The 15,312-nt window shown below is 46.4% G+C and overlaps 1 protein-coding gene across 10 annotated transcripts in view; it reads right to left on the reverse strand.

Annotated features, from left to right (window-relative positions):
* Positions 1–15,312, reverse strand: part of LOC119952383 (spermatogenesis-associated protein 7-like) — a 97,976-nt gene that overhangs the window by 31,178 nt on the left and 51,486 nt on the right. Inside the window, exon 1 of one of the 10 annotated variants that reach the window (XM_038776125.1) lies at positions 5,631–5,740. The exons of the other annotated variants lie outside the window; for them this stretch is intronic. Coding sequence (XP_038632053.1) covers positions 5,631–5,669 — 39 coding nt within the window. The 5' untranslated portion in view covers positions 5,670–5,740. Of the gene's footprint in view, positions 1–5,630; positions 5,741–15,312 lie in introns of those variants that run through there. 10 annotated transcript variants of the gene reach the window in all.

The raw sequence follows: 15,312 nt of genomic DNA on the forward strand, positions 1-15,312 counted from the left end.
GCCTTAATTACTGGCTGGTGACTCATGCTAGGATGAGTTATCTTAATTAATAAATTAATGATAGCTTGATGGGAAGAAAAAAGGTGCCTTAGAGGCTAAAATAAAATAAAAAGACTTTGAGGTTCGTGAAAGGTTCACTCCTTGTAGTATTTGTAAATGATTTCCACGGTCATTGTTATTGTTATATATATGTTCTAAAGTATTTTGCGGAAGGAACGATGAGCAATAAACTTGACGCCCCCTCACAGGTCATCCCGAAGCCTCGGTAAAGACATCCGGAGCGATAACGAAGGTGAATTCCTTAAAGAAGACAGATAAGGGAGGCAAAATGAGTAAGAAAATGAAAAAACAATTGTAAAGCAATGGAATGAGGTAGAAAAACCTATATGTCCCGCATAGGATCTAATTAAGCTGATCCCCTCTCAAAACAAAAAACAGGGGAGTAAAAGTAAATAGAAGATTAAGGTAAAAGCTTAACAGATGGGTTCCAGTCGAAAAGGGAATTCAGATTTTCTGTAGCCGAGATAAGGCTAACGGTTAACTGTGATATTTGTGAGCTGTGAGAATCTGTGTTTTGCTTAACCAAATAATTTTAGTCAAAGCATGAAGTGCTAAGTGGGTTGTATTTTTTATCATCTGTCATTGTGAGTCCGAGGTTATAACTTAAGTGATTTGTGTTGAGATTTCTCTAATGAACTGAAACATTGGAAATTAAAATCAGTTCAAAAGAAAGAAAGTGCCTTTACGAAAAAAGTAATTGAATATGAATACGTTTTTAGATTACGTGAAAAGAAGTAAATGGCATCATTCCAAGTTCTCCGCCCCCTTAGGTTCTGCAGGAAACATTAACCATTTCAGCAGACAGTTGACCTTTTCTGAATTGACAAAGAAAAATATGCATCTCTAAGAATAGCTAATGCCTATAAAAAAAAATCATTGGAAATTGACTTAAATGTGTGGTATTTATAGCCCCCTCCCAGGGAATGTTTTGCTGCTTCTAAAATACTCTTATGGTGCATCTTGGCCAGCTTTGAAGGATGGGATTGCAGTCCCACCTGGCATAAATGGGGGCTGGGTTCCCACAAATGATAATCATTTGAATGAAGGAAATGAGTCCCTCGAACACTGGTTAGCAACTAGAGGGATAGAGGCTATCATGCAAGGGGCCAAGAAGCATTTAACCCCCAGGAAGATGTACCGCACCTAGCGACACCTGACCCTATTAGGCAGGCAGACGCTCTGCAAATTAGGAGCAGTAATACATTGCATTGATAATGGAATGTTTATAGAACTGTCTCAAATACGAGCTCACCAGCTGCAAAATTTAATAACTTCTGAGCCTGCGCCCGATCGCCCAGTGGCTGTGTTGTATGCTGGCAGCTGAATGTTAACCCCTACTGTTAAAATTTTTTTTTTTAAAAACTGCAGGAAGTCTTACAAAAGGTTAATGACCCTTGGGCCAGCTATTAAAACACCTGATAGAGTCCAGACGAGAGAATATAATTACCCATTGCATGGTTTGGTATGCTCGTGAGGATGAGCACGCATACAATTTACAAGCGCAATGTCACTTAGGAAAGCAGACCTCATTGCATATCACTCCTTTTTATTTTTCGGTGTTGTGGGATTTGGAATGTTAGTACAGTTGATCCATAGTCAGAGGAACCTTTTTAGGATGGGTATAACTTCAGAACCCCATTTAACATTGGCCGTATGGCATCCCGCTAAGGCAAAGCAAATAGGAGAAGTGATCAGAGGCCAAAGGAAAAAAGTAATACATGGGATTTATATTGAAATGGATGGACAACATTGCCTGATAGAATTTTATGGCAAATTGACCTGGAAAGTGGAGCAATGGCCTGCTACATCTGAAAGACAACAACCTCCCCGGGGGAGCCATCATTTACTCCCTTCAATCCTGGCCCAAGTACTAGCACATCTATGGGCCCAACATAAAAATCATGTTGGAAAAGTACGTTCTACCCCAGCGCATAGGGTGCAGTTACAGAAGAACATTGCCCTGCCCTGCTTAAAACTATACTGATTGGCACCGGGAGCAGAAAAAGGGATAGAGGGAATGATCAATGCACTATTACAGCAAGGGGTGCTAAAGAGAACACAAAAGCCCCTGTAACACCCCTATACTCCCAATTCCAAAGGTAGGAAGACCCAACAAGTGGTGGTTTGGACAAGATCTTAGAGCCATCAATAAAATTGTTATCACTATTGCTCCATTAGTGCCAGACACAAATGTCATTTTGTCTTCTATACCACCAACAGCAGATACCTTCTCTGTCACAGATTTATGCTCAGCCTTTTTTTCCACACCATTGCACCTGGAAAGTCAATATCTATTTGCTTTACATATCGAAATCAACAGTATTAAAAGAAACTTGGGTGCCCAACATACCCTCAATATGATGACGATTTATTGATAGCCACAGAGGTAGGGCTAGTTTGTCAACAGAATACCCTTTTATTATTATCACATCTGGCAGAAAGAGGGCATAGGGTCTCAATGGACAAACTGCAATTCTGTCAGGAAACAGTTCAGTATTTGGGATTTCAGCTGCAGCAAGGACAGCGGAGGCTTGGGTCTGAAAGAATACAGGCTGTAGCAAGGGTTCCAACTCTGTGCACGAAAAAGGAAACCTTTACCTTCCTCGGAATGGTGGGCTATTGCAGGCAGTGGATACCGGACTATAGAGGGATGGATGCAGTACTGCGCAAGGCTACTCTACATGATGCCCCTTCATTTGTTACCTGGATCCCAGACAGGGAGCAAGCATTTTGTAACTTGAAACAAGTCATGATTAACACCCCTGCCTTGGGACTTCCTAATTTCAGCAAGCCCTTTACTCTTTATGTGAATGAAGCAGGGGGATTTGAAACAGGGGTCGATTTTTAAAAATCCTTCTCATCTCTGTTTTAAAGGATTGTCCCTTTAATCTGAGATGGTGTCCTGGTGCAAGAGCATGGAGGAGGGAAAAGACCCGCTTGCCTATTATTCGGTGACCCTATGTGCTGTGGCAAAGGGTATGCCAAGTTGCTTAAGAGCAGTAGCAGCCACGGCGGCCAGAGTAGAACAAAATCAGTTTTGCTGCTGCTTAATTAATCTGCAACGTAGCATTTTACTGCGGCTCGATGCACTGCTACCATCTAGAAAGACAAGGACAGCAGACTCATGGGAACACCTGGATGTTCTCCTTCAAGCTCTCACCATCCTGACTTTGAAATATATCACCGTTCCTTCACTGTCACCAAGACAAAATCCTGGAATTCCCTCCCTAACAGCACTGTGGATGTACAGACCCCATGGACTGCAGTGGTTTAAAAAAGCAGCTCACTACGACCTTCTCAAGGACAATTGGGGATGGGCAAGATGCTGGCCTATCCAGCGGTAAAAGTTATATGTTACTGGAAATGCCCAACATTTACAAATTTTAATCTGCTACCAAATCAAGTTCTAAGACAACAGAGACACTGCTCCATACAGTTAAAGGTATTGACCGATGCACGGGCAATCAAAGAATTCTCATTCAGGAAAATAAACTATAGTCCAACTAATGAGTAAAACACTTTTAAAGCATTCAAAATGGCTATTAGTTCACTTTGAATATTTTTCAAAGATGGAAAGCACGGACAGGTCTGGGCATCTCAATATTCTTAGCAGTCATTTCATTGAAATCATGGTAATCCTCACATCTACTGGACAAGAAACCTAGCCATTGAAAACAATTGCGAACTTGAACTGCAAATGAATGATGAAAGATTAAAATTGAAGACATTTGGGGATTTGGAATCAATGCATGTTAGCAGGAGTCAATGCATTTGGAGTCAATGGATATGAGAGTAGAATTTTGAATGACCTGAAGTTTTTTTTAAAATCTTTATTAATGTCACAAGTAGGCTTACATCAACACTGCGAATAGCCCCTAGTCGCCACACTTTGGCGCCTGTTCGGGTACAATGAGGGAGAATTCAGAATATCCATTTCACCTAACAAGCACGTCTTTCGGGACTTGTGGGAGGAAACCGGAGCACCCGGAGGAAATCCACGCAGACACGAGGAGAAAGTGCAGATTCCGCACAGACAGTGACCCAAGCCGGGAATTGAACCTGGGACTCTGGCGCTGTGAAGCAATAGTGCTACCGTTTACAGAAGGTGGAAGACAGGAGGCCAGCCAGGATTGCATTGGCATAGTTGTAGTTTGAGTTATAGAGAGAATAATGGGGATTTCAGCAGGACATGAGCTGAGATAGCGGCAAATGCAGGTGATGTCTTTGTGATGCCAAGGATTTTAGAGTAAAAGCTCAGATTGGGGTTGAAAAAGACAAGGACCAGAATATAGTCCCCCTCTGGCAGGTTCTGAGGCAGGGCGGGGGCACAAAATTGCATGGATGGTATTCCCTCTGGGATTTTGACACCTTGACCCAAATGCAATTTTATGGTGGTCCGGGCAGGACCTTGGACAGGAAGCCGTCCAATGCTCCTATTAAGGCCCTTTGAGTGGCCACTTAATGCCCACTTGAGGGCCTTTACCTGCCCACCCTCAAATTCTAGTCTCGCAGGTGCCTGATGACTGAAGGTGGGAAACTGAAAATGTTTCCATCCTTCATCACAGGCGGAAAAGTGAGATTCTTCAATCGGAAGGCTCTTTCAGACTGGATGCGCCCTTGTCTCAGGGACCGGAGAGCTCTACCTCACCCCTCATCTGGATGCTACCCTCCCCTCACTGGGACTCTGTACTTACTTGATGTGCGGTCCCGGGACTAAGGCTCAGACACGGCGTTGCAGTACCTCTTCCGGTCACTTCAGCGCCCTGCCTGGAGGGGTTAGAGAGCTGTCGGCCAATCTGGGACTAGTCCAAGGGTCGACAGAAGTTCCACCTCCTTCCAATCAACACTCAATGAGTCTAAAATGGCAGTGGGCCTGTCTGAGTCAGCGGGGATGTGTGCCCTGCCGACTTCAGGATGATGGACACAAATGCACACCATTCTGAAAATTCAGGCCAATGAGATTTCAAAGTCTTTCAGATTGAGATAGTGGCCAGCAAGAGGGAAGGAATTAGTCACAAGGTTACAGGTTTTGCATCAGGGTCTAAAGGCCAGTGCTTTGGTTTTCCCAGAATTAAATTGGGAGGAAATTGGAGTTCATCCAAGACTGCTGTTGTACAAGCTTTCTGGCAATAAAAGAGGACCAAGTTAAATGGTGGAGCAGTAAATCTGAATTCTGTCAGCGTGTATGCACAGAATGCATTGGGGACAAGAGTGGATCTAAATTTTAAATGGAATTTCAAGCGCTGCTGGATGACATTATACATACTGCCAATTATAACCAGTTTATAAACCGGACTAGTAATCCAGAGAAGCAGGATAATGTTCTGGGGACCAGAGTACGAATTCCATTATGGCAGATAGCGAAAACTGAATTTATTAAAAATCTGGAATTTAAAAAAATCCTAAAGTGCTCATTTGAAGGGTTGGTGCATACTCGAAGGGCCAAATTGGTCTCCTCCTGCACTGTAGGGGTTCTATGGTTCTATGATGTCCACAAGATCATTGTCAATCGTCATAAAAGCCCATTTGGTTCAGTAACATCCTTTAGGGAAGGAATCTGCCATCCTTACCTGGTCTGGCCACACATGACTCGAGATCCACAGAAACATGGTTGACTTTTAATTGCCCCCTGAAATGGCCGAGTAACTCACTCAAGGGAATTAGGAATGGGCAATAAATATGACCATATCCTAGCAATGAATGAAAAACAGCTACCTCAGAGGGAACATTCAAACACCCAAATCGTTCTGCCACTCTGAGTATGAGGAACACTGGAGTCATGAAAAAAGGTAACATTTTCTCAGCTGAATATGGGGAGAAGGCCAGCAGAGGGAGAAGGCCAGCAGAATGCTTGCGCAGTAGCTTAGAAAATGGGAGGCAGCCAGGGAGATTAGGAAAGTAAGGGACAGGGATGGGAACCTGGTCGGAGATTCAGCTGGGGTCAATAAGGCATTTAAGGAATTCTACAGCAGGCTGTATGAGTCAGAACCCCCAGACGGGCCGGAGGTGATGAGGCAATTCTTAGGGAGGCTGAGGTTCCCGAAGGTTGACAAAGAGTCGGTAGAAGGGCTGGGGGCCCCGATCGGGTTGGAAGAGATAGCAGAAGGGCTGAAGACCATGCAGTCGGGTAAAGCCCCAGGATCGGACGGGTACCCAGTGGAGTTTTAGAGAATAGAATAGAGAAATACAGCACAGAACAGACCCTTCGGCCCATGATGTTGTGCCGAACTTTTGTCCTAGGTTAATCATAGAATTTTGGACACTAAGGGCAATTTATCATGGCCAATCCACCCAACCTGCACATCTTTGGACTGTGGGAGGAAACCGGAGTACCCGGAGGAAACTCATGCACACACGGGGATGATGTGCAGGCTCCACACAGACAGTGACCCATGTCGAAATCGAACCTGGGACCCTGGAGCTGTGAAGCAATTGTGCTATCCACAATGCTACCGTGCTGCCCTTAAGAAGAAATTAATCTACACTCCATTATTCTACCCTAATCCATGTACCTATCCAATAGCCGCTTGAAGGTCCCTAACGTTTCCGACTCAACTACTACCACAGGCAGCGCATTCCATGCCCCCACTACTCTCTGGGTAAAGAACCTACCTCTGACGTCCCCTCTATATCTTCCACCATTTACCTTAAATTTATGTCCCCTTGTAATGGTTTGTTCCAACCGGGGAAAAAGTCTCTGACTGTCTACTCTATCTATTCCCCTGATCATCTTATAAACCTATATCAAGTCGCCCCTCATCCTTCTCCGTTCTAATGAGAAAAGGCCTAGTACCCTCAACCTTTCCTCGTAAGACCTACTCTCCATTCCATGCAACATCCTGGTAAATCTCCTTTGCAACTTTTCCAAAGCTTCCACATCCTTCCTAAAATGCGACCAGAACTGCACACAGTACTCCAAATGTGGCCTGACCAAGGTTTTGTACAGCTGCGTCATCACCTCACGGCTCTTAAATTCAATCCCTCTGCTAATGAACGCTAGCACACCATAGGCCTTCTTCACAGCTCTATCCACCTGAGTGGCAACTTTCAGAGATCTATGAACATAGACCCCAAGATCTCTCTGCTCCTCCACATTGCCAAGAACCCTACCGTTAACCCTGTATTCCGCATTCATATTTGTCCATCCAAAATGGACAACCTCACACTTGTCAGGGTTAAACTCCATCTGCCACTTCTCAGCCCAGCTCTGCATCCTATCTATGTCTCTTTGAAGCCGACAACAGCCCTCCTCACTATCCACAACTCCACCAATCTTCGTATCATCTGCAAATTTACTGACCCACCCTTCAACTCCCTCATCCAAGTCGTTAATGAAAATCACAAATAGCAGAGGACCCAGAACTGATCCCTACGGTACGCCACTGGTAACTGGGCTCCAGGCTGAATATTTGCCATCCACCACCACTCTCTGTCTTCTATCGGTTAGCCAGTTTGTTATCCAACTGGCCAAATGTCCCACTATCCCATGCCTCCTTACTTTCTGCACAAGCCTACAATGGGGAACCTTATCAAATGCCATACTAAAATCCATGTACACTACATCCACTGCTTTACCTTCATCCACATGCTTGGTCACCTCCTCAAAGAAGTCAATAAGACTTGTAAGGCAAGACCTACCCCTCACAAATCCGTGCTGACTATCCCTAATCAAGCAGTGTCTTTCCAGATGCTCAGAAATCCTATCCCTCAGTACCCTTTCCATTACTTTGCCTACCACCGAAGTAAGACTAACTGGCCTGTAATTCCCAGGGTTATCCCTAGTCCCCTTTTTGAACAGGGGCACGACATTCGCCACTCTCCAATCCTCTGGTACCACCCCTGTTGACAGCGAGGACGAAAAGATCATTGCCAACGGCTCTGCAATTTCATTTCTTGCTTCCCATAGAATCCTTGGATATATCCCGTCAGGCCCGGGGGACTTGTCTATCCTCAAGTTTTTCAAAACGCCCAATACATCTTCCTTCCTGACAAGTATCTCATCGAGCTTATCAGTCTGTTTCACACTGTCCTCTCCAACAATATGGCCCCTCTCGTTTGTAAATATCGAAGAAAAATACTTGTTCAAGACCTCTCCTATCTCTTCAGACTCAATACACAATGTCCCGCTACTGTCCTTGATCGGACCTACCCTCGCTCTAGTCATTCTCATATTTCTCACATATGTGTAAAAGGCCTTGGGGTTTTCCTTGATCCTACCCGCCAAAGATTTTTCATGCCCTCTCTTAGCTCTCCTAATCCCTTTCTTCAGTTCCCTCCTGGCTATCTTGTATCCCTCCAGCGCCCTGTCTGAACCTTGTTTCTTCAGCCTTATATAAGTCTCCTTCTTCCTCTTAACAAGACATTCAACCTCTCTTGTCAACCATGGTTCCCTCACTCGACCATCTCTTCCCTGCCTGACAGGGACATACATATCAAAAACATGCCGTACCTGTTCCTTGAACAAGTTCCACATTTCACTTGTGTCCTTCCCTGACAGCGTATGTTCCCAACTTCTGCACTTCAATTCTTGTCTGACAGCATTGTATTTACCCTTCCCCCAATTGTAAACCTTGCCCTGTTGCACACACCTATCCCTCTCCATTACTAAAGTGAAAGTCACAGAATTGTGGTCACTACCTCCAAAATGCTCCCCCACTAACAAATCTATCACCTGCCCTGGTTCATTACCAAGTACCAAATCCAATATGGCCTCCCCTCTGGTCGGACAATCTATATACTGTGTTAGAAAAGCTTCCTGGACACACTGCACAAACACTACCCCATCCAAACTATTTGATCTAAAGAGTTTCCACTCAATGTTTGGGAAGTTGAAGTCACCCATGACTACTACCCTGTGACTTCTGCACCTTTCCAAAATCTGTTTCCCAATCTCTTCCTCCACATCTCTGCTGCTATTGGGGGGCCTATAGAAAACTCCCAATAAGGTGACTGCTCCTTTCCTATTTCTGACTTCAACCCATATTACCTCAGTAGGCAGATCCTCCTCGAACTGCCTTTCTGCAGCTGTTATACTATCTCTAATTAACAATGCCACCCCCCCACCTCTTTTACCATCCTCCCTAATCTTGTTGAAACATCTATAACCAGGGACCTCCAACAACCATTTCTGCCCCTCTTCTATCCAAGTTTCCGTGATGGCCACCACATCGTAGTCCCAAGTACCAATCCATGCCTTAAGTTCACCCACCTTATTCCTGATGTTTCTTGCATTAAAGTATACACACTTCAACCCATCTCCTTGCCTGCATGTACTCTCCTTTGTCAGTGTTACCTTCCCCACTGCATCACTACGTGCTTTGGCGTCCTGAATATCGGCTTCCTTAGTTGCTGGACTACAAATCCGGTTCCCATTCCCCTGCCAAATTAGTTTAAACCCTCCCGAAGAGTACTAGAAAACCTCCCCACCAGGATATTGGTGCCCCTCTGGTTCAGATGCAACCCGTTGTACAGGTCCCACCTTCCCCAGAATGCGCTTCAATTATCCAAATACCTGAAGCCCTCCCTCCTACACCATTCCTGCAGCCACGTGTTCAACTGCACTCTCTCCCTATTCTTAGCCTCGCTATCACGTGGCACCGGCAACAAACCAGAGATGACAACTCTGTCTGTCCTGACCTTTAACTTCCAGCCTAATTCCCTAAACTTGTTTCTTACCTCCACACCCTTTTTCCTACCTACGTCGCTGGTACCAATGTGCACCACGACTTCTGGCTGCTCACCCTCCCCCTTCAGGATCCTGAAGACACGATCCGAGACATCCCTGGCCCTGGCACCCGGGAGGCAACATACCTTTCGGGAGTCTCGCTCGCGACCACAGAATCTCCTATCTATTCCCCTAACCATTGAATCTCCTATTACTATTGCTTTTCTATGCTCTCCCCTTCCCTCCTGAGCCCCAGAGCCAGACTCAGTGCCAGAGACCTGGCCGATGGGGCCTTCCCCCAGTAGGTCATCCCCCCCAACAGCATCCAAAACGGTATACTTGTTTTGAAGGGGAACGGCCACGAGGGATCCCTGCACTGTCTGCCTGTTAGTTTTCTTTCCCCTGACTGTAACCCAGCTACTCTTGTCCAGTACCTTGGGTGTGGCAACCTCCCTGTAACTCTTCTCGATAACCCCCTCTGCCTCCCGGATAATCCGAAGTTCATCCAGCTCCAGTTCCTTAACACAGTCTCTGAGGAGCTGGAGTTGGGTGCACTTCCCGCAGGTATAGTCAGCGGGGACACCAGTGGTATCCCTCACCACCCACATCCTACAGGAGGAGCATGCAACTGCCCTAGCCTCCATCCCCTCTTACTTTACAGAATTCGCTGCCCCGTAGACCAACTGGACCTCCGCCCTCCGACTCTGCTTCCAGTCAGCTGTACTCAAAACTCCTGGCTCCCTTCACGCTCTTTGATAAATATAGGAAATGAAATGTAAGGAGCACCTTACTCCCTCAGTCACCAAACTCTCACTGTAGCACTCAAATGCCACAAGCTCAGCACTCCCTCAGTCACCAAACTCTCACTGTAGCACTCAAATGCAACAAGCTCAGCACTCCAGTGCAAACTAAGTCTGCACTATAATTAGCTCAGATTTATACTGTGACTCTAGCCTCTGAAAACTGGCCTAATCCAATTAGCTAATTAACAAGCTCCAGCTGCAAGTAAGTACAAAAAAGTTACAAAAAGTTCTCTGGGATACTGGGGTCACTGCTGATGAGGACATTTAATGAGGCAAGGGATAGAGGGGGGCTTCCCCGACGATGTCACAGGCCACTATCTCATTGATCCTGAAGCAGGATAAAGACCAGGAACTATAGAGAAGATAAAGTATGAGGTAAGGGGCTCAGCAGGGGAGTTTGAGAAAAGGTGGGGGATGTTTGTGTACTGTATTTGAGGAACTGTTCGTCACAGGGGGGCAGGCGGGGGGTGAGAAAAAGGAGAAAAATCTGTAAAAACTGTATAGTTGATTGTTGGGAAGAATGTTTCCCGGGGTGTTTAGTTGATGTAAGCTATTTTGATACAAGTTTGAATAAAATGCGTTGAACAAAAAAAAAACAAAGACCAGGAGCTATGTGGGTCCTACAGACCGATCTCCCTACTAAATGTAGACGCCAAACTGTTGGCTAAGATCTTGTCCTCACGGATTGAAGACTGCGTTCCGGATGTGATTGGGGAGGACCAGACGGGATTTGTTAAGGGGAGGCAGTTGGCGGCCAACGCCAGAAGTCAGCTGAATGTAATTATGATGCCCCCAGAGGGTAGGACATAGAGGTAGTGGTTGTAATGGGCGCAGAGAAGGCATTAGATCGGGTGGAATGGGATTATCTGTGGGAGATACTGGGGCAGTTTGGATTTGGACGGGGCTTCACTGACTGGGTCAGGCTGCTGTCTCAGGCGCCCGTGGCGAGTGTTCGGATGAATAGGTTGACATCGGGCTATTTTTAGGCTGCACCGGGGGACGAGGCAGGGATGCCTCCTCTCCCCGCTGTTGTTTGCACAATTGTTTTAAAAAAAAAAAATTTAGATTAATTTTTTCCAATTAAGGGGCAATTTAGCATGGCCAATCCACCTACTCTGCACATCTTTGGGTTGTGGGGGCGAAACCCATGCAGACACGGGGAGAATGTGCAAACTCCACACGGACAGTGACCCAGAGCCGGGATCGAACCTGGGACCTCAGCGCCGTGAGGCGGTTGTGCTAACCACTAGGCCACCGTGCTGCCCTTGTTTGCACAATTGTGTTGAGAGCCTCAAGGGGCTGGTCCTGCAAGAAATTATGAGGATTCTGGGGGATTTTGGCCGGTTTTCGGGTTACAAATTAAACATTGGAAAAGCGAGATGTTTGCGATCCAGGCAAGGGGGCAGGAGAGGCGATTGGGGAAGCTGCCATTTAGAGTGGTGGGGCGAAGCTTCAGGTACCTAGGCATCCAGGTGACGCGGGAATAGGAACGGCTGCACAAGCTAAATCTGGCCCAACTAGCAGACCAAATGAAGGATTTTCGGAGGTGGGACGTTCTCCCGCTGTCATTGGCTGGGAGGGTACAGACAGTGAAAATGGCGGTTCTCCCGAAATTCCTGTTTGTGTTTCAGTGTCTCCCCATCTTTATTCCACGGTCCTTTTTTAAACAGGTCAACAAGGTGATCTCTGGCTTTGTATGGGCGGGTAAGACCCCGCGAGTTAAAAAGGGGATGCTGGAGCGCAGCCGGGGGAAGGGCGGGCTGGAGCTGCCAAACTTTAGTCACTACTACTGGGCGGCGAATATAGCCATGATTAGGAAGTGTGTTTGTGTGTGTGTGTGTGTGTGTGTGTGTGTGTGTGTGGGGGGGTCAATGTGGGAGCGAGTAGAGGTAGCATCATGTAAGGGCACTAGTTTGGGGGCATTGGTAATGGCGCCCCTGCCATTCCTGCCGGCACAATACTCCACCAGCCCCGTGGTGGTTGCGGCCCTGAGAGTCTGGGGACAATGGAGGAGACATGTGGGACAGGAGGGAGCATCGGCCTGTTCTCCAATCTGCAATAATCACAGGTTTGCCCCGGGGAGGCTAGATGGAGGGTTCCGGAGATGGCAGAGAGCGGGGATCGAGAGGATGGGAGATATGTTTATAGACGGGAGCTTTCCCAGCTTGAGGCAGTTGGAGGAGAAATTTGAATTGACGGGAGGGAACGAGTTTAGGTACCTGCAGGCGCGGGACTTCCTACACAGGCAGGTCTCAACCTTCCCACTCCTACCACCAAGGGGGATACAGGATAGGGTAGGTTCCAGAATGTGGATGGGAGAAGGGAGGGTGTCAAACATTTATAAGGAACTCATGGGGTCAGAGGAAACGCAGACCGAGGAGCTGAAACACAAATGGGAAGAGGAGTTAGGAGGAGAGATTGAGGACGGTCTCTGGGTGGACACGTTGAGCAGAATCAAAGCATCCAGGTCATGTGCCAGGCTCAGCCTGATACAGTTCAAGGTCGTTCACCGGGCACACATGACAGTGACCCAGATGAGCGGGTTCTTTGGGGTAGAACTCAGGTGCGCAAGGTGTGCGGGAGTACCAGCGAACCATGTCCATATGTTCTGGGCATGTCCGAAGCTTAGGGGATTCTGGCAGGGGTTTGCGGGTGTCATGTCCAAGGTGTTGAAAACAAGGGTGGCGCCGATTTTCGGAGTGTCGGAAGACCCTGGAATCCAGGAGGAGAAAGAGGCAGACGTTCTGGCCTTTGCCTCTCTGGTAGCCCGGAGACGGATACTATTAGCTTGGAGGGACTCAAAGCCCCCGAAGTCGGAGACCTGGCTAACTGACATGGCTAGCTTTCTCTGTCTGGAGAAAATCACGTTCGCCCTGAGAGGGTCGCTGTAAGGGTTCATCCGGAGGTGGCAGCCGTTCGTCGACTTCTTTGGGGAAAATTAACGGTCAGCCGAAGGGGGGCGGGGGGGGGGGGGGTAGTTTAGTTTAGAGTAGGATATTAGAAAAGGTGGGACCTGTGAGGGAGGAAGACGGCTTTTGCATTATGTATATATTTGCATGTACATTGTTTCTTCTGTTATTGTTATAAAATCATAAATACCTCAATAAAATGTTTATTAAAAAAATAAAAACGGAGGAAATTTATGCAGGACTATTTTTAAAAATTCATTCAATGGATGTGGGCATAACCAGCAAGGCCAGCATTCATTGTCCATTCCTAATTACCCACGAGGTGTAGGTGTGGTTCTTTCTTCAACTGCTGCAATGCCTGTTTTGTAGGTACACCCACATGCTCTTAAAGAGGGAGTTCCAGGATATTGACTGAGCAAAGGAAATATTTCTAAATCAGGGTGGTATGTGACTTAAAATGACTGGCAGGTGATGGTGTTTATATTAACTTGCTATCCTTGTTTGTCAAGGCAGTAGAGTTCAGGAGTCATGAGATGTATTATCATAGAATTCACAGTACAGGAAGCCTTCGGCCCATCGAGTCAGCACCGGCCCTTGTAAAGCGCACCCTACTTAAGCCCACACCTCCACCCTATCACCGCAACCCCACCTAACCTTTTTGGACACTTAAGGGCAATTTAGCATGGCCAATCCACCCAACCCGCACATAACTGTGTTGTGGGAGGAAACCAAAGTGCCCGGACGAAACCCACACAGGCATGGGGAGAACGTGCAAACTCCAGACAGACAATGACTCAAGTTGGGAATCGAACCTGGGATCCTGGAGCTGTGAAGAAACAGTGCTAACCACTGTGCTAATGTGCCACCCCTGCATCTGTATTAGTCTGCATCTTGTAGACAGCAACACCGCAGCTACGATATGCTACTGCTGGAGGGAGGGAATTTTCAAGGTGACTAGTCAGCTTTGTCCTGGATGGTTCTGAGTTTAGTTAGTGTTGTTGGGCCTGCACTCAATCAGGCTTTCCATCACACTCCTGACCTGTGCCTTATAGATGGTGAAAAAGCTTTGGGAGTCAGGAGGTAAATCACTTGCCACAGAATACTTAGACTCTGACCTAATCTAGCCACAATATTTATGTGGCTGGTCTAATTAAGTTCCTGGTCAGTGCTGATCACCTATTCTCTCCCCACAGATTTATGATGGTGGGGGATTCAGCAATGATAATGCCGTTGAATGTCATGAGTTGTGGTTAGACTAACTGTTGGAGATAGTTCTTACCAGAGATGTATGTGGTACTAATGTTGATGATTTCAGGATCCATTGCCTTTGCAGTATCCAGCGCACTCAACTATTTTTTGATATCATGTGGAATAAATGGAGTTGGCTGAAGACAGTCTTCTGTTAGTGTGGGAACGTCAGAAGGAAGTGGAGATGCACTATCCACACAGCACTTCTGGCTGAAGAGGATTGCAAATGTTTCAGCCTTCTCTTTTGCTCTCACATTCTGGACTTTGGCATCATGGTGCATGGAGATGTTTATTCAGTCTCTTCCTCCCATTGTTTAATTGTACATCCCCATTCATGACAAGATGTGACAAGGGAGAATATTAGTTGTACTGTATGTAGCAAGATAGCTGTTAAGGGGTTTAAAATGTTATATTTTGATTTTGTAGAAAATGTAATACTTCTGTTTTATGGGGCGGGTTTTGCAAATGTGAGATTTTATAAGCTGGTTATCTTTTAACATCCAAGATAAAGTGGTGCAACAAAGAGATTCAAGTGGTCCAGTATGAATTTTGCTCTACAATAAACCTGTGTGACTTTGTTACGATGGAGGTTGGGGGCCAGGCCCATGTGCTAATGAAATGCATGTAC

The sequence above is a fragment of the Scyliorhinus canicula genome, chromosome 2, assembly GCF_902713615.1.
Source record: "Scyliorhinus canicula chromosome 2, sScyCan1.1, whole genome shotgun sequence".
Lineage (NCBI taxonomy): Eukaryota > Metazoa > Chordata > Chondrichthyes > Carcharhiniformes > Scyliorhinidae > Scyliorhinus > Scyliorhinus canicula.